At 38.6% G+C, this 20,897-nt stretch overlaps 1 protein-coding gene across 1 annotated transcript in view; it reads right to left on the bottom strand.

The window, feature by feature from the left end:
• Positions 1-258: 258 nt before the first annotated feature.
• The window catches only part of zmp:0000001301 (rab9 effector protein with kelch motifs), a 28,641-nt gene continuing 8,002 nt past the window's right edge, over positions 259-20,897 (bottom strand). The window contains exons 9-19 of the mRNA XM_049018831.1: positions 19,440-19,540; positions 17,478-17,563; positions 16,977-17,058; positions 12,796-12,881; positions 10,936-11,023; positions 10,675-10,723; positions 10,296-10,383; positions 9,918-10,018; positions 3,311-3,395; positions 2,977-3,081; positions 259-833 (exon numbers count right to left, since the gene is read on the bottom strand). Of these exons, the coding sequence (XP_048874788.1) occupies positions 729-833; positions 2,977-3,081; positions 3,311-3,395; positions 9,918-10,018; positions 10,296-10,383; positions 10,675-10,723; positions 10,936-11,023; positions 12,796-12,881; positions 16,977-17,058; positions 17,478-17,563; positions 19,440-19,540 (976 nt within the window). The 3' untranslated portion in view covers positions 259-728. The remainder of the gene's footprint in view (positions 834-2,976; positions 3,082-3,310; positions 3,396-9,917; positions 10,019-10,295; positions 10,384-10,674; positions 10,724-10,935; positions 11,024-12,795; positions 12,882-16,976; positions 17,059-17,477; positions 17,564-19,439; positions 19,541-20,897) is intronic.

The following is a 20,897-nucleotide window of genomic DNA, read 5'->3' as shown; positions in this document are numbered from 1 at the left end:
TCCTATTTATCATATATGAGGTTCTACAGATGCAGCGCATAGAAGAACCAGAAATCAAACGCTAAAGTTTGGAATATTGCATTAAAAAGGTTAGATAGATATATCTAATGGCAAAAATGATTGTTTTGGATAATTTCTATGGTAGTTGTAATGATAAATACCTTGTAATATCAGGTTTAACATCAGTGGTAATTTGTTTTTTTTTTTTTTTTACTTTTCCTTTAAACCCAACATGGTTCCCTTTTCTGATCATCAACAGGCTGTTATAGACTTATGCTGGATAACTTGGCTAGACATTAGAGTAATATTATCATTAACAAAAATTTAAGCATTTGGGTTCGGAATTAAATTTTCATTTAATAAATGTGCATTGTTTCATAATTCCAAAAATGGGACACGACAAGAAAGACCTGAATTCTTCTACCAATCACTGTAGGTTGAACAATATTTTATTGATCTCTGTGGTTAGCCTGCATTTTTAAATTAACTACAACAGCAAAATGTTTATAATTTGAATAAAAATGTAATGTAACAGAGACGACAGATTTAAGACTGAAGCAGGCAAGAGAGGTAATGTTGAATATGTTTGTACCATTCAGGTTTTGTTCGTATACGTAGAGTATTCCTTTGAAGCACAGTATTTTGAGAAGTGTGAGCAGCTCGGTGAGAGCTTTCAGGCACTCGTATCCACCTTACTGACGGCAGTACAGAGCATCATCCTAGCATTGTCACATGCCTTTGAACTGCTGCATTATCGAATGGAGCTGTTCACTGCGCTTCTGCATGTTGATTTGTTCCTCTTTCAGTTTCTCTTGCTCATGCAAAATCTCCTCCTGCAAAAAAAAAAAAATACTTGCTTGATTTTTCTGCATCAGTTCAGAATGATGCCTTGACTGCTTACTAAAATTGTTTATTTAAATAAAAAATGTATTTTTCCTCTAAAGTCAGTTTTTGGTGTTTGTCCTGCATAGTCACATGGTCTAAATCAAATACTAAATCAGTTTTAGCTCCAGTTATGTCTGTCTTGGTTCTCTAGGTGTTATTTTAGCAAGCGGCTAAGTAAGGCCTATGCAGGGTTAAGGGGCCTCTGTATGTAAGTGTACTGAATGTGAGGATTTAATTTAGTGATCTGGTTCTAGGCTGAGAGTCTTGGGCACTCTTCCTTTTTTGTCTATACATTTTTGGCAAAACAAACAAACAAAAAACAACAAAAACATTAACTACATTTGTATAATCAGTCACAAAAAAGGAAAACATTGCAAAATTCCATCGCCAACATTCAGACCTTCATCTACGCTCTATGACTTGGATGATATTGTGTTTTATGTGGCCTCCACAAACCACTAGAAAGATCTTCGAAAGGTCTGAAATGTCAAGGAAATTGCAGTTTTCATACAGACAGAAAAGAAATGATGCTTCTTTGAGAAGAAGGAGTGAACATTGAGCTTCACGTCAAGAAAGAAAGCTGTTCAGCTTTATGGAGTGACTGTTTTTTTATGATAAAGTGGCGGCTGAACTGTGAATGTCTGTTTTCCTGATTGTTACTGGAAAGCAGAGCTTTAGCAGCACCAGATTAGAATGTTTAGTCTATAGGACTTGATAGCACCAAAAAATATGATGACAAAAATGTTGCCAGAACTACTAGCTAGGCTCAAGAAATGTTTTGAACCGAAATAGAATATTCTCGTTGAAAGATGGAATATGCAATCGCTGTGAGCAGCTACAAAATATAAGTCAATCTTCAGTGCTGCTAGCAAAGAGATCAGTTGAAATGACTTCAGATCATAGGAAAAGACTGACCAATTCTGAGCCCTCAGAAAGGTCAAAGAGGTTGCAATATATGCCTTTTCTTTGAAGGCAGAACAATGTTAGGATGGAAACTCACAGGGGTGACTAGCTTTGTGCAAAATGTGCGACAGGTGTCTGTGCTGGAATGATCACCATTCACCAGCTACCATTTCCACACCTTACACAGCCACAATAGCATGCCTTCCCATGGCTGCAGATGCCTGAAGTTGGACATTTAGCCAAGAGCAAAATTATCAGAGGCTGAAATCTGAAAACAGCCAGGAGCTGCCCAGAGTCCTGAGCATCCATGAGCCAGAATTAGAAGAGATGATGGGTTTGGATGACATTGTTTTTGGGAGGAAGTACATCTAAAACAGAGATGGTAGAAAGCTCTAATTTCTATACTGATTATCACTACAAGGCAGTGAATGTAGGCAGGTATAAGAATCTTTTACCACAGTAATGGACCATGTAATAGTGTGCTATATGCTTCACTTTGGACAAAACCATCTTTTAAAGAAATACAAATGTAAATGTTATGAAGTAGAATGAAGACATGATTGTTTTACAACCTTAAGATGCACTAAATGTTACTAGTAGTGCAATGTATTGAAATTCGTGCAAAAAGGTGAATTTACAGTATATTTAACAAAGCTCATAACATGGATGAGTTCATCCATCCATCCATCCATCTTCCAACCCGCTTATCCTACTGGGTCGTGGGGGGTCCGGAGCCTATCCCAGAAGCTATGGGCACGAGGCAGGGAACAACCCAAGATGGAGGGCCAACCCATCGAAGGGCATGGATGAGTTCATGTGCTGTGTATATGTACATTTGTTTGATGAAAAACTGACATGACATATAAGGCAAAATTAACAAATTAAGCCTCCAATGGCTTAATGTGAATAAGCAAAGCTAATCTGAAACACGGGAAGTGTGTAATCTCACAAATGAGGGTGAGAATGTGTTTTCATGATTTTACCTGTAGTAGGAAGCTATTGAAGCTTGATTATATGATGTTGGTATGACTTTACTGTACTATTATTTCTGATAAAAACACGTTGTAAACTGTTACTTGTTTACCAGGGATTTCATACCATTACATTACATAAACATACAAAAATTTCTTGAAGTAGTTTACATATAAGAAAGAAAACTGCTTTGTACACATCAGTGCTGAAATGTACCCTCAGTTTACATAGCTCTTTCCTCTCCTTGTCATTCTCCTCTGCCCGAGCTCGTAGCCAGGACTCATTCTGTGCTTTGTGCCTCTCCAGTAATTCCTTAAGCTCCTGCAAAACACAAATTACAAATATAATGGCTTCCTTTGCACCACGGATACACTAAATTGCTGAACAAATAAAAGTATATAGACAAAAGATTCCAGACACATACACAAACATGTTGTTTACTGTTTCTTAAATGGGTTTCAGTCAGATTTCTGCAAATTCTATATATGGCATTCTTAATTAAATCTGTTTAATTCAACCAACTTATTAAAAGCTGTAATTAAACACAGACCTCTTGCTGTTTCTGATGTTGCATGCAGTAGGCCTCACGTTCATACTGAAGAGCCATTGCAGTCTGGGCGATTGCTGACTGCTCACTGTGTCCAAGCAACCAAAACAAGACAGCATCATTGTAAGGCTGAATTCGGTTCCATCATCCTCACCACTCCCTTTTGGCACTTGCTGTCCCTGGAGGACAGACAACTGTACCGTATTCCCCCAATTGTTTAGGCAAATTAACCGGTCTAGTTGGTTTCCCCAGTATGACGAATTGTTGACCTATGTCTGATTACCAAGTGCTTCTTTTCCTGAATGCTTGATTCTCCCTTTGTGTGATTTAATGAGTGTTTCTCCAGTTACCTTGCCCAGTGAATGTTTGCCCCAATCCCCATCTCAGTGCAAGTGCATATTTCATTTCTCCCATGTTTGCATTTGTGCATGCCTTAGAATTCACCCCCATCCCAGGACTGATCTTATGGTTTCTCGACCTTTGCTTCCATGCATGACTACGAACCTTGCTTCTCATTTTGGTTTCCTCTTAGCTCTGCAGTTGGACTGTCCTTTAGGTTTCCTGTTACAGAATTCCTCATCTCAACATGGGCCCAGCAGTGCTCCATGGTAATCTAGCCCGCCTGGAGTGGCACCTGAAGGATATGTCTTCCACCTGATCTCCTGCCCCCATTCAAGCTCCAGTCTGACTGTCCGCTGCTGCTGCCACTGCTCCTTCTCCATCCTATCACTATCCCTTTCTGCAGCATTACGATGGTCTTCCTGAATACTGCCGGGGAATTGTTACGCAGTGTGAGCTGTGCCTCCAGACAAAAAACATCTCTTTGTTTTAGATGCCAACTGGTTCAACTCTAATCATCATCATCATCATCATCATCATCTAATCATGCTGACCAGAAAAGCTTGAAGGTGGGGTATAGCACTGTATCATCAGAGTAGCTCAGTGCTGCACTCATTGGTGGGGAGTGAGGTTGGAAACCAGTTGTTCAAGCTTCTCCAGCAATCATATCTGGTAACTGAGTTCACAATCAAATTTTGCACCCTGGCTGGAGCTAGTAGAGCAAACCAGCTCTTTTGATGGAAGAGGGCTCAATCAAGACAGACGCAGTTGGCGTGCTGGGGCAATTTAGGAGAGCACATCAAACTATCCATCTGGCTGGATAAGACTGTCACCTTCAGCAGCCTCAGGGACTAGTATCTTTTCCTCCTGTACTGACTGACAGCAAACTCATTCAACTGGGAAGGGTCCTGCTAACTTCAGCTGAAGGGCAGCAATGTATGCAGCAGTATCTCTGTCCCTACTGCGGGCAACTGAGACATCTCACCGCCCAGTGCCCTTCCCATCCACCCGGAGCAACACTGCTGCGCCATTCTTGTCAGATCTTCCGTCTTTCTCAACATAATATACCAGCAACTCATAATACCTCTCATCCTCCATTTTGATTCTGGTGTTCATCCATTTAACCCTGAACAATTATGGGGCAGCCAGGAATTTCACTAATGTCACTCTGGCTGTGTGTCTAAATCTGCTCCGGCAAACAGTTGAACTGCCACTTAACATCCGTGTTCTGGGCAGGTCGCTCCCTTGGGGATTGTTATATAATAGAACGCACGAAGCCTGTCCTCCTTCAACTGGATCTGTTCCATCATGAACAGACCCATTTCTTTGTGATCAAGTCCTCCTAGGATCTGGCTGTTCTCAGGCATCCTGGGCTGTGTAATCACAGATCTTGTGGTGCGTGGGTGAGATAACTGACTAGAATCCATCCTGTTTTTAGTTAGGTTTCAACAAGGTCAGTAGAACCAAATTGCCTCCAAACCATCCCAAGGCCTGCACAATTGACCTGTTTTCAGGACCTCTCTTATCTAAAAGTCACGTATATCCCATAATTTTGATGAATCTTGGGCAATGGAGCAATATGCTGAGGAGGCATTGCAGTCTGGATTCATTTGGCTGTCCACCTCTCCTGTTGCTTCAGGATTATTCTTCATGGAAAAGAAGCATGGAGGACTGTGTCCGTGTATTGATGAATGAGATCACGACTAAGTTCAGTTTCCCACTGACCTTGATCTCTGGTGCATTGGAGTAGATTCGGTCTGTTCCATTTCACTAAGTTGTAGTTGCAGAGTTGCAAGCTGGAGTTGTATAACCTAATCCAGATGCAGAGATCCTCTTCCCCCCTGAACATGTGTCCCACGTGCATCAAGTGTTGCATTGTCTCCATGACTACTCCCTGTTTGTTAAGGCAGAGAAGTGGGAGTTCCATATCCAACATTTCACCTTTCTGGCTACATTCTCTCCCAAAGTGTGGTCCAAAATGATCTAGCAAAGACCACTGTGGTGTCTCACTGGCTAGAGCCGAAAACCAATAAGGAGCTGCAAAGGTTTCTGGGATTTTCTAACTTTGGAGACTTGATAAAAATTTCAGCTCTGTTGCAGCTTCATTAATGGCTTTAATCTGTATGGAATATCAGCTGATCACCAGTACTCCCAAAGCGGACAAGCTGCTTTGCATCAGCTGAAGGAAACTTTTGGCAAAGCATCAATTCTCAGACAACCCAATCCTGAGCTGCCATTTGTCAATAAAGTAGGCACATTAAACATCATTGCATGAACAGTTATGTCCCTGCGAAGTGGCACCCCTTCTAAGTTGCACTCTTCCACCTTTTTTCACATAAACTGTCTGAGACAGAGTGAAACTATGAAGTAACTGGGAACTGCTAGCAATTATGTTGGCCCTGGAGGAGAGGAGGCACTAGCTCAAGGAGGCCAAACATTGATTTCAAGTGCTTACGGATCACAAGAACTTGGAATATGTGTGAAGTACCAAAATATTGAGGCCACTTGTCCACCTGTTTCATCCCTCCAGTTATATGGGAACTGTTGGGCAAGACGAAGCAAGTTTTGCTGAGTAATCCTACTCCACCATCCATGCCTCCTAACCAACAGCATGTGCCAGCCTCCTTCATAACTCATACAGTGAACCCATACTCCACTGGGTTCCAGACATCTGGGCATATGAAAGACCACAGAGCTGATGAGTCCACGCTTTTGGTGATGGTCAACGTAGGAGAATATTTAAGATTACTGTATGTCTCATCTTCTCTTGTCTGTACCCAATCAAAGACCACAAGAGTAGCTCCGTCAGGTCAACAGAAACCCTTACTTGTGCCCCAACACCCCTGGTTCCACATCAAAATGGACTTCATCCCTGGTCTGCTAAGGTCACAAGGTTGTACTGTGATACTGGAGGTCATAGATCAATTTTCTCTCATTGTCATCTGCTGTGGAGGTAGCTGAAGTCACCTTTTAGAATGTGTTTCAATTTTATGGCACGGTGGAGCATATTGTCGCTGACTGTCGATGACATGGACAGGTTCTGGTGAGAGTTTTGCTATTGGATGGGGATCTTCCTAAGTTTTCTCATCCCCAAACAAATGGACAATGTGACTGGTTAAACCAGGAGATAGGAATGTTCTTCTGTTCATACTGCGCTAATAACCAAGAAGACTGGAGCCAGCATGTCCTGTGGGCTTAGCATGCACAAAACTCCACACACCATTCTTCACCTCTCACCTGGTTTCAGTGTGTACTAGGGTACCAGCCCCTGCTCAACCCCAGCAACATGTTCATCTGTCTCCATCTCCTCTCCAAAAAGCTGTTCCCCCCAGTGGACCAAAATCCTTCGGCGAATCAATCCTGTTAGCTGCCTAGTCAATAGGTCGATAGCGCATCCCATGTCTCCTTGCACAAGCCAGTACATTTCAGCCCACTGCATCAGTCCACTGATCAACCAACGCCTCCTCCCTCCTTGGATATTGATGGTGATCCAGCATGTTCTGTCCACATCCTCCTCAACTCCAGACATTGGAGGGGACATCTTCTGTACCAAGTGGACTTGGGTCTTGGGTACCAGCATCAGACATCGTATACTCAATGTTGATTGGCGAGTTTCACTGTCAGGATTCTGACTGACCTGCCCCTTGGCCCTGGAGATACCCCCCCGAAGCATCAGTGAAAGGGGTACTGTAAGACTGAATTTGGTTCCACCATGTAACACCAGTTATGCTTCTGTTGCTCCTCTCTACCTGGTGTATTGACAGCTGTACATTATTTCCCTAAACATCTATGCTACTTAATTCGTCTAGTTGGTTTCCCCAGTGTGAGGAATTTTTGACTTACATTTGATTATTTCTCTGAGCATTTGACACTCCCATCTCGTGGTTTAATGAGTGTGTTTCTTTTGTTACCCTGTCCGTTGCATGTGTGTCTCAATCCCTTTCTAGTGTGAGTGTGTGTACATATTCTGCCATGTCTGCAAATGTGCCTGCTTCCCTTCACCCTCAGAACAGACCTTCTAGCTTCTCAACCTTTGCTTCCGGTTCTGACTACAACTCTTGTTTCATTTTGTTTCCCAATTAGTTCTGCGTTTAGTTCTCCTGTTCCTCAGTTATCTCATTACACTCATGTAGGAACATTTATATATTTTATATCACCAGTATTAGTTACATTTTGAATGAGCTCATTTCATGAATTATGCTGTTCGAATTTAACTATACGTCCCATATCTAGTGTGTTCCCCGTCTTGTGCCATATCATGCTGGCATAAGGATCCAGGCTCACTGCCTCCAGGCTCACTGTACTGTATAAGTAGACATGAAATATGGATAGAAATTTTATATAATATAACTTGTATTTGAGTAACTGGTACGAAACATTTATATTGACAGTTTACTTTTCAAGAAACGTCATCTTATAAAATTATGTACTGATCTCACAAACATTGCTTCTTGCTATAGAAGAACTTAAAACTGGATTTCCCATTTGGCAGGACAATTATCTTTAAAGCCATCCATCCAACTTCCAACTGCTTATCCTGAGCAGGATCTCAGGGAGCCTGGAAGTGTTCCCAGGCAGATTAGGCCATGAGGCAGGAGTGCACCCCAGAAGCTGGACTATGGGCAGTGCAGAGATGCCACTTAGCCTAACTGCATGTCTTTGGACAGAGTGGGGATAATATTCATAAACCCAAACCTACTGAGCCACTCTGAAATCCAATATAGGACAGAATTACAATGAAGTGGCATTAGAATGAGTGCCTTGAGTATCCTTGTTATCTGTAGAAATATCTACACATTATATAATATAATAAACCACATGATAAAATGCAAGAAAGTACATTAACACATTTGTGCTAACACATATGTCCACACTCAACCACCCACCTTTTAAAAAATACCATAAATATAAACATAAACATAAAGTACTTTTCTGCATAAATAATTCACAATCTCACTGTGTCCTACTGACCACTGCTAATCCATCGCATGGTTTTTGAAAATCATCAGCCATGCCGTTGCAGGGCTTTCCTTACCATTACAGCGGTTTGTTAACGCAACGGTTTTGTCAGTTTTTAATGTGGAAAAGGAAGCACTTGATCATGTTCCTAAAATAATACCATGTAAAAGTTATCTCCAAAGAGTACAAACGGTTCTCCAAGATTAATTTAGTTTCATCTAGCTGGGAAAAAATGATTACCATTGACCTTTAATATCAAACATGATATGAACGCTACGTAAATGAAGAAAAGCACACAAAACCAATGCACCAGCAACCTGGAAAAAAAGCCAAGTGACCATAAGTGTTCGTATAGATTTGTTGCAGCCCTGTCCCTTGTCCTGCTGTTTCTGTATATTGGTTTGTTCCGTTTTGTTTTACCTGGCTTTTGTTTGATTGTCGACATGCTAATGCCAAACTTAATTGTGTTTCTTTTGCGTTTTCCCTGCCAAAACTGCGAATTCCTGCTGCCTCTACATCCTGCCTATAGGCCTTTCTTCGTTCCCCCTCCTTCTGTCTCACCCAGGAAAGAGAAGCACTGACATAGAGCTGTGATCCTTCCGGAATTCCCCATGTCATGTGCTTTTGTTTCCCTAGCCACCCAGGTTTTCTCACAAGTGGTTTTACTAAATGAAAGTAAAAAAGAACATAAAACCATGGCAGTTGATGTGGATTGGGTTTTCTGTTCTTAAAATGAACTCTTCTAAGCCTTCTACACGCTTAAATAGAAATCAAACAGGCATTGCTAACTACATGAAAGTGTTTAAAGAACACTATTTGTGACAATACAACAAAACAATACTATTATAACAAATACTGGAAAGTGCTTCAATTACAATTATTAAAGCAATTAATAGAACATTAACAAGTTATTAATAAACATGAAACATATGGTTAAGGGTAAGTAAAACCAGCTGTGTCATGCATTGGACAGTATAACTGATTCAGGTTGAGGAGGCCCCCCCCCAGGTCTGGGTGTCTTTTCAGCTTTTCTATATTCAGAAAACATATTTATGCTTTGATTTGACTTCAAAGTTTCACAGCAGGTGGGAGAGCACAAAAGATCAAAATTGGCAACATGACATTATTGAGAAAACTGATTAAAAGTACATGAAAAAGTTTAAATTCATAGGGTATTGGGAATGTTTGACTTACCCTTTGATGCTGGGCTTTTCACAGACTGGCAGCAGAAGGTTTTCACACAGTTTAATATGGGCACTGCTACAGCAACAAAAACTACTACTAATGATTATGATACTACTAATAAATGTACCTGTCAAGCTTTTGGAACTCCGAGTCTAACATGGAGAAAGCCCTCTGGATCATGTCCATTGCTTCATTACGGACAGCTGCGAAATCCTTGCGACTTGCAGTCTAAATAGGCCAAACACATCAAACATTCACTAAAACAGAGGAGTTGCTTTCAATATCTTTAAAATTTTAGAGCATAATTGAATAAACAGAACAGAATATTTCTAAATATGTAAAACAGGATGAGGGGAATATAACACATATATTTCTTAGTGATTTCTAGGCTGCACTAACTGCATTTCCCACTGGAAACTGGAGTTTCACAGATTGGAGGCACATATGATCAGAGGTAAGTTCAATCACTGGAATAAAGTGGTTATACTGAGACCATTAAACTCACTTTTGTAGGGGGATGCATTTCAAGCCTAACGGGAAATGAAGGCTCACTTAGCTCATACTTGATGTTTGGAATCTTCGTAGGAGCAAATCTTGCCAAAGACAGACAATGCAAAACATAAAAACGCGTAAGAATAGAACAAAAATGATTCGACAGAAATCTATGACCACTTAAATGTAATTTTAAGGATTTAATTTTTCAAAGTGGAGGTCATGATGATAAAGAGTGTTGCCTATATAGTTATTTCCATTCCGATGCATGCACTAATATTTTTAAGGGAAATTTTTGCTTTTAGTACCGCCGTGGTAAAAGGAGCCAAAGAGAGCATTAGGTTGAGCACACTTCACAAAATGAATAGTGACACTCTATGGGAGCAGCTCACCCATTGCTGACTCCCTGAATTCCAAATTCAGACAGTATCTCTTTCATTACTGTAAAAAAGAACAAAGGCATTAGGCAACATAATCTAACATTGCTGAACAAAAACTTAAATCAGAGTGTGGCCAATAAAATGATTTACATTCTGCCTTCTATTTGTGAACTGCCTCTTTTGAATTTGGTTAAATAATTAAAATTACACTACACATTTCAGTGGAGGGGTCCTGTTTGAAAACTCGGCATTTTACACTCATTAAAACGTTACCTGGCTGTCTTTCAGAGGGGTTGATTAATTTCATCACCTTTAGGTCACTGAATTCTTGCTCTTCATTTTTACCTCCAAAAACATACATCTAATTAATAGAAAAGATTATTATATGTCAATATATTCTTAGTACATGAGCATATAAACTTATATAATTCGTAGAAACCTATACATTAGTATAAAAAACCTGCTTTAGGGAGTGTGGGTGAATTCTGATAGCATAGTTTATTACACATCAAAAGCTACACAAAAATTAAAAGACAGTAGAGAATTTAATCGCTGTAATTGAAGGGAAGTCTTTAATATCTCCAAACTGGGTCATTCAGGGACACAGCAGTGGGCTAAGTCAAGAGCAGCCAAAGGGAAGTGCCGGATCACAAACTTAATGTGTTATATTAGCCCTGCAGCCCTGTCAAACGTAACATGCATTTTTGGGAGTTCCCTTGGTAGCAAACACAGGACAGATGACATTCCACCTTGCATATTAGCTTCCTCTAAAAGAACAAATCTGCATTGGAAGATGTTAATGCCAAACAGAATTACAGACACAACGAAAGACAGGTTGTTTCTGATATACACACAATAAAAATGAAGTTTTTTCCAATACTGCAGGTGAAGTAAAATGTAAATAAATATGCAGAAGAGAAATACACAAGAATTATATTAGGTTTTCTGCAATAGTAATGGAATATACACAAGAAATAAACCACTAAAACTCTTGCTATGTTAAAATTTTAATGAAAATTCATTTAAACATGAAGTCACTTTATTGCGGTCTGAATACAGGCATTTTGCGTTCCTCTTCTCTTTTCCTTGCTGAGGGCCATTTGAATGACACTGCATTGGCTGCTACTCGACTGTATTAACAGCATGCTACAATTCATGAATTATTCATGAGCAGCCTATTACTATCCAGCAGGGAAAAAAAAGAAAGCTTCACAGGCAGGATGCCGGAGATTGTTCTAGATTTCATGCTGTTGCGTGTTGGGGGAGCCATGTCTGTACCGGAATGTTCCAGGTTTGGCAGATAATTGGTCACATAAATGTTTGTGCGTATAAGCAGATCCACCCTGGAGGAACCTGCACTGGGCAGAGAGTTTACGGTGCTGGCTACCTTTGCAGAACTCCACAGAGATTTACTCTGTGTAATTTCATACAAGTTTTACTAACAAGATATTTTAAAGATCATTTGTTCAGTATAATTATACAATACTAATGAAACAATTATCATGCTGTCAAGGTCTGATAAAAAATTTTTGTAACGCTTTTCATTAACTGCACATTCTTAATGCATTCATTATGCATTAATAGAACATTCAGCGCACCTTCTTAATGCATTCATAGAACCTTCATAAGCAGCATGTAAGTATACCTTAACATCCTAATATACGTTTAATACACATTAATAAATAACATTATATTATCATACAATTATAATGTTTGTTATTAATGTATGCTACAGCTGTTAAGGATGTTAGGATATTAAGGTATAGTTATGAATGTTCTATGAATGCATTTTGAAGGTGCTCTGAATGTTCTATGAATGCACAATGAATGCATTATGAAGGTGCAGTCAATGTGAAGCATTATCAAATTACTATGTTACATATATTCCATTCCTCATTGATGCACACTCTGAAACCCATTCTTATAGGAAACTTACTATATATCTTTCATTTAAAAAAAATACTATTTGGTTTCAGCTTAAAAGTATTTTGCTTTAACTGCTAGCACAGAAGTGTAAATTTTGAGCACTGCACCTACATCTAGATTACCCACTGCTGGCAGTGAAATCAGAAATGTTGCTCTTAGGCAGAGGAGAGGGCACAAAGGTCTTGGTTCTCTTCATCCGACACTCACATGACTATGAATGATGAACGCTGTGTGGTCGTGCCGGCGGGCCGGGGGAATCCCCATGTACAGAGGCACCTTCCATTTCATCTTTGCTGGGAGAAGAAGAATTGCTCAGAAAAGAGATCTGTGATGAAAAATTTATCACCAAAAAGTGATTTCTTAACCCGGATAAGAGGAATGATGCAGGAAACCATATGATGGCGAGCAAATTAAGAATGAAAACAAAAAATATGCTTCATGAGGATGCCATAAAGCTGAAATGAGATTTCGCTTTTACTGAGACGGTTTGGTTCTGGCATCAGCCATAAAATAAACGTACAGCTGAAAATATCTTCTCAAAACCCTGGCCCTGGCTGTGAGCCTAGAAAAAAAACTGAAAAAAGACTTTCTAAAAAAAATGCATCCTGGTGCCAAGGAAGAATTACTATACACAACGCAACACTACAGACAAAACTAAAATACTAGATACTAGATGGACTAAAGTACAGTTATAACAGAGAAATACATTAAAAAATAAAAGAGCAAAAAACAGAACATGCACAAAAAAATTCAATGTTTAACATAGCATTATAAAAATTAAACATCACAAAAAAGGTTGGCTGCGAATTTTCAGATTTGCGGCATAAAATGTCTCTCATGATTATGAGAGTGATCCAAACGAAACTGCATGCAGCACCACCCGGGAAATGTTTTAGAACTGCCTGAACAAAATTTTGTCTGCCAGCACTGCCTTCAGCTCGCCTCTTACCAATGCAGCAGGGCTGGCTTTTGTTTACCTAACTAGAACTATCTTGATAATTTGGATAGCTACGTCAGCTGTCTTATCATGATAAGTACAGGGGAGAAGGCAGAAGTATGGCTCTAGGTAGCAAAATAACAATTGCCTATTTTCTGTTTTTGTTTTCACTGGTTTCGTTGTGCTGCAAGATTTGTTTTAAATATTTAACGGCGGCTCATTGTATTCTAACAATTTGCTTTAAAAAATGTTAAAAAGGAACTTTTTCAGCTGCCCTCAGTGTGACTCAAGTGTATCCTGCCTACAGCTGTGGACCACTCCCTCCATACTGGCCACGAAAACTGAAATAAACAACACAAGCATTCAGGTGCCTGTTATTTTATGTGCTCTAAAAATGTGCCTACATACAAAGAGACATTAATCAGATTAAAGCTGCCATTTTAAAACTGAAAGGGGTTCTCTCAGTTATGTTGAGCTGAAATGATCAAAAATAGACTGCATCACTGCAGGACCAGGAAACACACAATTACAATCTAAGATCCAGTTGGACTCTACAGTGCTCCCAGTGGCAGTACACTAGTATTACTGGTCTTAGATGGGTTAAACTGGCGAGTACACCAGTCACAGGTTTATTTTACACTACCAGTCAAACGTTTTTGCACACACTGAAATTTTCTACATTTGCATGTCACTCACTTAACATTTAATAAAAATACACTCAATATTCTTTGCTCACAAATAAATTAACAGTATGTTCACCATTTGAGCACCTTTATTAGCAAGAAAATGTCATATCTTTGATTCATCAAAGTAACCTCCTCCAGCAATTATAACAGAAGAGAAAATCTGAGGGATTCTTTTTACAAGCGACATTAAATACTGCTCTGTTTCATGGGATGAAACGGTTAACTAGTGCATTTAAAGTTAAAGGACAGTCTAGAATTTGAATCTGCCATCACCACACAACCAGTTAATAGCATGTCAGACATGCACTGTTACATACTCTTTCCATGTTATAAAGGAAACTTGTTCTATATGACTTATATTTTCATTTATAGTTCTTTACTGAACTTTCCAGTGCTTAACAAGAATTAAAAGTCTGCAGTTTATGAAATAAATGGGAAAGTGATAAAAACTTGCCATGTGCAAAAACCTTTGGACTGGTAGTGTACTTTAAAATTTTCGATTTTGTTAATCATGTCTATAAATGTTTATTTTACTATACTTAGTTCTGCATATACCCGTAACAGTGGAAAAATCTTATTTGACCAAGATTTTTTCCTAGAGTCAATGTTATCAATGTAATGCATGTTATCTTACAGTGCTGGGGGCACAGAGCATAATTTATACTCATTTAAAAACATGAAATATTTTTCAGCAATAATTTAACACATAATATAGTGCGTCAATAGTAAGGCAGAACTATGTATCCTATTATGACATTTTATCTATATGGTTTACAGGATTTAAATAATCCATAAACCCTAGGCAAGCTTTACTTCCACAATCCCCCCCAGCATTCACCGACAAAATGGAGTTGGCTGGCTGAGTTTCTGCCCCCTCAGCAGTCTATAGTAGTGTCTCAATATCATCCTTTGGAGGACCCAGTCTAGGTAATCTTTAGCTGTGTCTGAAGGCAGGGACTGCACCCTTTGGAGGACCCAGTCTAGGTAATCTTTAGCTGTGTCTGAAGGCAGGGACTGCACCCTTTGGAGGACCCAGTCTAGGTAATCTTTAGCTGTGGCTGAAGGCAGGGACTGTAGCCTTTGGAGGACCCAGTCTAGGTAATCTTTAGCTGTGTCTGAAGGCAGGGACTGCACCCTTTGGAGGACCCAGTCTAGGTAATCTTTAGCTGTGTCTGAAGGCAGGGACTGCACCCTTTGGAGGACCCAGTCTAGGTAATCTTTAGCTGTGTCTGAAGGCAGGGACTGTAGCCTTTGGAGGACCCAGTCTAGGTAATCTTTAGCTGTGGCTGAAGGCAGGCAGGGGCTGCACCCTTCTAAAGCTGCAATTGAAGACTGACTGCATCACAGTGGTGTAACAAGGCTGTCCCACTTCGAAGGCTCCTTCAAATTCGGTCCAGAAACACATGCCGCTTTTGCTGAGTCGCAATCTATCAACATATCCCAGGATTCACTACGCAGCGGAGCCTTCAAAATGGAACAGCCTTGTTACGCCACTGTGACGCATTATGTCTTTGAAAGCAGCCTTAGAAAGTTGCAGTCCCTGAATTGATTTTTCTTTACTTAACAACATATTCAAAACTTTTTGATGTAATGAAGAAGTTAAAATTGGATTAAATGGGTTCACATTCACATTGCACTAGTGAGGTGTGAAATCCTCTAAAAAATGTTTGTGTTTAATCCTGTTTCAGCCAAATTTGGCATAACCAAAGATATTGTTGAAGGTACAGGCTACTTTTACAGACAGAAATGCCAACAGCTTGCACAAACATCATACTAAAATTCCTTATTTTTTAGTTTATACTATAACAGCTTCTCATTTAAATAAAACATGTTGCATTTAATTTGTACCGCAGAAATTTTGTATTCAATAGTAATCTAGAACAGGATATAGTTTCCTGAAAACTTCAAAATTATTAAATAATATTTTTGCTAATGTTATTCGCTATATAACTTCTAAATATTTCGCCTCAGAATGGTACCACTAAAAAGCACCTACAGCTCTGTTACTTACATGAGGATGGATATAACTGAAACATTATTAGCAATATTGCATGATCCGATCACATAATATAGTTCTGTACAGGAGAAACAATCATTGATTTATTAGTTAAATTGAGCCTAGTTTTAAACTTGTGAAAATGCTCATTCATTTACTGGAGAAACAATATTACTCTGGAGACAAGAAATGAAAATGATGGCATAGAGAGTCTGAGATTGTGGGGGGGGGGGGTTTGACACAATTTAAATATGAAGGTCTGTTTACAGGGGGGCAAATGAAGCAGAATTAAATATTGTGGGGGACACGTTCCCCCCATCCCCCCGGTTCCAACGCTCATGAATGATTATCATTTCTTTTGCAATTACATGGGAACTGAATCCTAAACTCCTAGTTTCAATATCTATTTATATATGTTTCTATAGCTGAGTATACAGGTAAGCACGTAAAGGGAAAATGTGCTTGGATTCATATTAATACCACTGTAAAGGCTGTTTGCACACACAAGGAACATCTTTCCACCAGGTGGAGCCATTTGCACACCGGAAAGTTTTAATCTGAACAAACGGAGTTTGAAAATTACTTTTTAAAAGTACGTCTTACTTATGAAGCAGATACCCAAAGCAACATACATTTTTTGAGGAAGGGTCTTGCCTAAGGGCCCAACCTTGGAATCTGAACCAGTAATCCAGCGATCACAGGCACAGTGTTGCATCCTGCTGAGCCACAGACAATCCCCCACATTCACAATATACTCACATTAACATACCAATGCTCAGTTTATGTATTTCATTTGTTGAAGTGATAGCTCCATTCTTACTGGTGCATTTCCCCCCAAACAAGTAGATATCCTGAGTTCAAAAAGTTGAGAAAAATATTTAAAGCTCTGAAAACTTGGATATGTAACCATCATAGAATTCTTTAACACACCCAAAACTTTAAATATAAAAAATATAAAGATGATATAAACACATAATTATATGAGTATATATGACAGCTTTATGAAATGCCTAATATAATGATATAATATTACATGGAAAATGTTTGTTGCACAAAACAATAGCTTCTAAAGCTATGTTAGACGATTAGCTGTGAAACTTGAGAGAATAGTTTCATCTTCTTTAGGTAGTAACATTTTTTAGAAAATAACTAAAGCGGTAGTGCACCAGTGCAACAATAATAGCATATTGATGCACAATCTGTAAAATCATGTTGCTTTTTTTGGTAATGCCTGTTTTTGTTTATTTTTGAATCTAGAATAATTAGTTACCTTGTCATGATGTGCTGTGATACTGTATCCTATGCAAGCCAGGGGACAAACTCCTTTCACCTCACATTTCTGCCATGTAAGGCTATCTAGAAAAAAAATCTTTCAGTGATATGCTGATGGAATAAATGTATGTCTTTTTTTTAGCATCAGCAGGGGAATCATACAACAAATGCAAATAACTAAGAAAGACATTCTACTGTTTATCTATGATTGCACAAGGTAATCTGTGTATCCATCCATCCATCCATCCATAATTTTGCTCAGTGAGTGATTCATTGTTCAATTTCTTCATGGGGGATAAAGACTATGCCATCCATGACTGAAATATGCTGCCTTTTGCAAGCCACTGATGTAATGATGTGCCTGAAAGAGTCAGCATGGCAAATGCTTAATGAAGTGTAAAATATAATGACATGCTCTATAACATATGTATAAGAAATATCTAGTATTTTCATCATGCATAAGTATAAAATCAATTTAAGAATTTGGTAAAAGCACCCAAGAGAAACTGAGAGACTGAGGAAAATATCTAGGAAGGGGTGCTGAACATGGGCTCCTTGCACCACAGGGCATGTTTCGAAAGTGAAAGAATCAACAAACGATGAACCTTTCAATTGAACAAACTCAACTAAGACTCTAAGTGAATAATATTCTGCCTTGAAATTTACAGCTACATAAACAGACTGAATTTGGTGGATTCAATCAAAATGAATATTGATGTTACAATTAGTGTTTTTGTTATTATTCTTACTTTAATTTTAACGAGGATAAGCGGGTAACAGATGGATGGGTGGATATTACCCATTATTTATAGTTAACTATTTTTATTGCTTTGGCACAGACTCAAAAATAGTGTTGAAACAACGTGTGAAAACTTTCTAAACCATTAGCTCGCCTGTTCACAACAAAATAGCCATTTCTCATTCTTTCACACAAATTGCAAATGTTCAAGCATATTTATGCAAATTATTACATACAACTATCTACAAATTGGCAACAATATCAATTTAGTAAGTCTTGCTGTTCAAAGTGGATTATGTTGCTTCTTTGTTTAGTTTTACTCTGAACACACATGTATACTGTACATCTGTTCACTGTGTAAATAATCACATATGAAACAATCCAACTAACAGTCATAATCTGTCAAGTGTTTATTTCATAAACTATTGTAATTTCTGCTAAACTGACAAATTGCTTTTCAGATTAATCTTGAATTTCGTTTATGAAGGGGAGTTACAGACAAAAGCAACAGTTTGTCCAGTGGGATGAAATGGATCGACATTATAGCACTGCGCCTACACTTATGCCTTACAGTAAGAATAGCAGTTTTGTATCAATGCATTTTTTATTATACAGCAATGTGTAACTTTCTCTCTTTTTGCACCTAGTATTTCCTGCACTTTACTATGTAGTAAAACTATGACAGGAAAATTGTTTCTCAACAAGTTACATGTGAATCCTGCAGTCGCAAGTGATGTTTGACATGTTCTGTGGAAACGTTGTACTGTTGAATTTGGTATTTGTGGAACAGCACTGACTATGCATAGTAATCAGTTTGCTATGTTGGAGTATTCAGATAGTTACAAAAAATGATACGGTAACCAATCAGTGTTACTGAGAAAGTAGGTAAAGACTAATTTGGAAATTTGCCGATAAGGAACATACTTACAGGGTACATTGTAATATTAACAATATGTTTAAGCATGTTAACTGCATTGGTTTTATACATTTTGATAATAAACAAGTAATTTAATTTTGAAACATGAGGTTTTGAGTGAGTTACAGAACTAGTGTTGTGCTATACCATATAAAAATCATTTTGGGAAATGGACCTAGTTTTAATTTGTTACATTTATTTTGAGATGTGTGACAATTCATAAAAATGTATCATGCAGGTTGTCACATATATAACATAATATAGTATTATAGAATCATATTTTATATGACATTCTGGTCATTTACCTGTATTGAGCACGTGGACATCCTTACAGTAGATGTTATTCTCTGAGCAGCCTCCAAGCAAGTAGATCTGCTCACTGATCATTGCAAATTTGTGGTCAAATCTGAAAAGAAGTTAGACGGCTATTACACATTGATGCAAAAAGTGCAACAATTTAGCAATTAAGTATCTATTTATATGTACAAATGTAATGCAGTACAGAGTCTACACGTCAGTCCATCACGGGACATATACTCAGACACACACTAAGAATAAGGTTAGAGACATCAGTTGGTGTAACTGCAAGCCTTTTGATTGGAACATAACCAAAGGACTCTGCAAAAAAAAACACAAAAGTACAAGGAAAACATTAAACCTGCACAGGGCTGGGGCTGGGAACTGAACTCACGAACTTGGGTTGAGGTTAGAGCGATACTCACTGAGCCACCACACCTCTCCTCTTTACAGTATTTACAAAAGAATGGAGAAAAAATGAAATTCCTAATACTGGCTTCAGTTATTTACACATAGTCAAATGCTAAATGTGGTTGAATGTTGCCATCAAAGATGATTTCCATTATCCACATATCTGATTAGACCCTAGCAGTGTAAATGCTACTATTTAAACACTACTACTAAATACATGTGCACCTGTCTTTGTCAAGATGGAAAGGTACATTACATTTGAATGTGCTGTACTTTTCTGGTGCTTGTTCCAACAAAGAGAAAATGAATTTATTGAGGGTCCCAATAGAATCATTGTCTGCAGTGTGCCAAGAACAATGGCAGTCACAGTAAAGAATAGATGGTCATCAGATTAATTTTCACAAGACAAGAGCACAATCAGCTACAGTTACTACAGCATAGCAACAGACTGCATTAGTTGTGCAAGAGAAAAAGTACCAAGCCCAGCTACTATTGCTAACTCTAAGAAAATTATTCAAAGATATATGTCTATTACCTCTATGTCAGCGAGTAGCAGACTCAATGTTCTGTTAATTCAACAAATCTGTCTAATTTCTTATGTTCATATAAGAAATTGTATGTTTTTATGATTGTTGTATTGAATGCATCTTCGACATAAATTAAGAAAAACTGCAAAGGAGTGGCTAATGTAGCCATTACAACCATTTTCATAAATCCACGCATCCCGTAATTTATCAAATTTACACCAGAACTACTTGACATCCTGAAGACGAAAATATTTACTTACTAAATCAGTTAACAGTGTTTTAATTTATATTCATCCCCCGAAACAGTCTGTGTCAAAGTTTCTATAGCAACAATAAACAAGCTGGTTTATGTCTGGCTCGCTCAAGCCTCATTTGCCCACAGGAACACCAGCATTCTGCCAATAATGGCTTCTTGTGGGACCTGCAGCAGATGAGGGTTAAAGGCTTGAGTGTCAGATGAGAGATGTTTAGAAAGCGGCACAGGGCATGGTGAGTGCTGGGAGAACATAAAGCGGCAGCAGCTTCCCT

This window comes from Brienomyrus brachyistius, chromosome 7 (assembly GCF_023856365.1).
Source record: "Brienomyrus brachyistius isolate T26 chromosome 7, BBRACH_0.4, whole genome shotgun sequence".
NCBI classification, from domain to species: Eukaryota; Metazoa; Chordata; class Actinopteri; order Osteoglossiformes; family Mormyridae; genus Brienomyrus; species Brienomyrus brachyistius.
The sequence above is the reverse complement of the archived record's forward strand: the minus strand, read 5'-3'. Positions and strand labels throughout refer to the sequence as shown.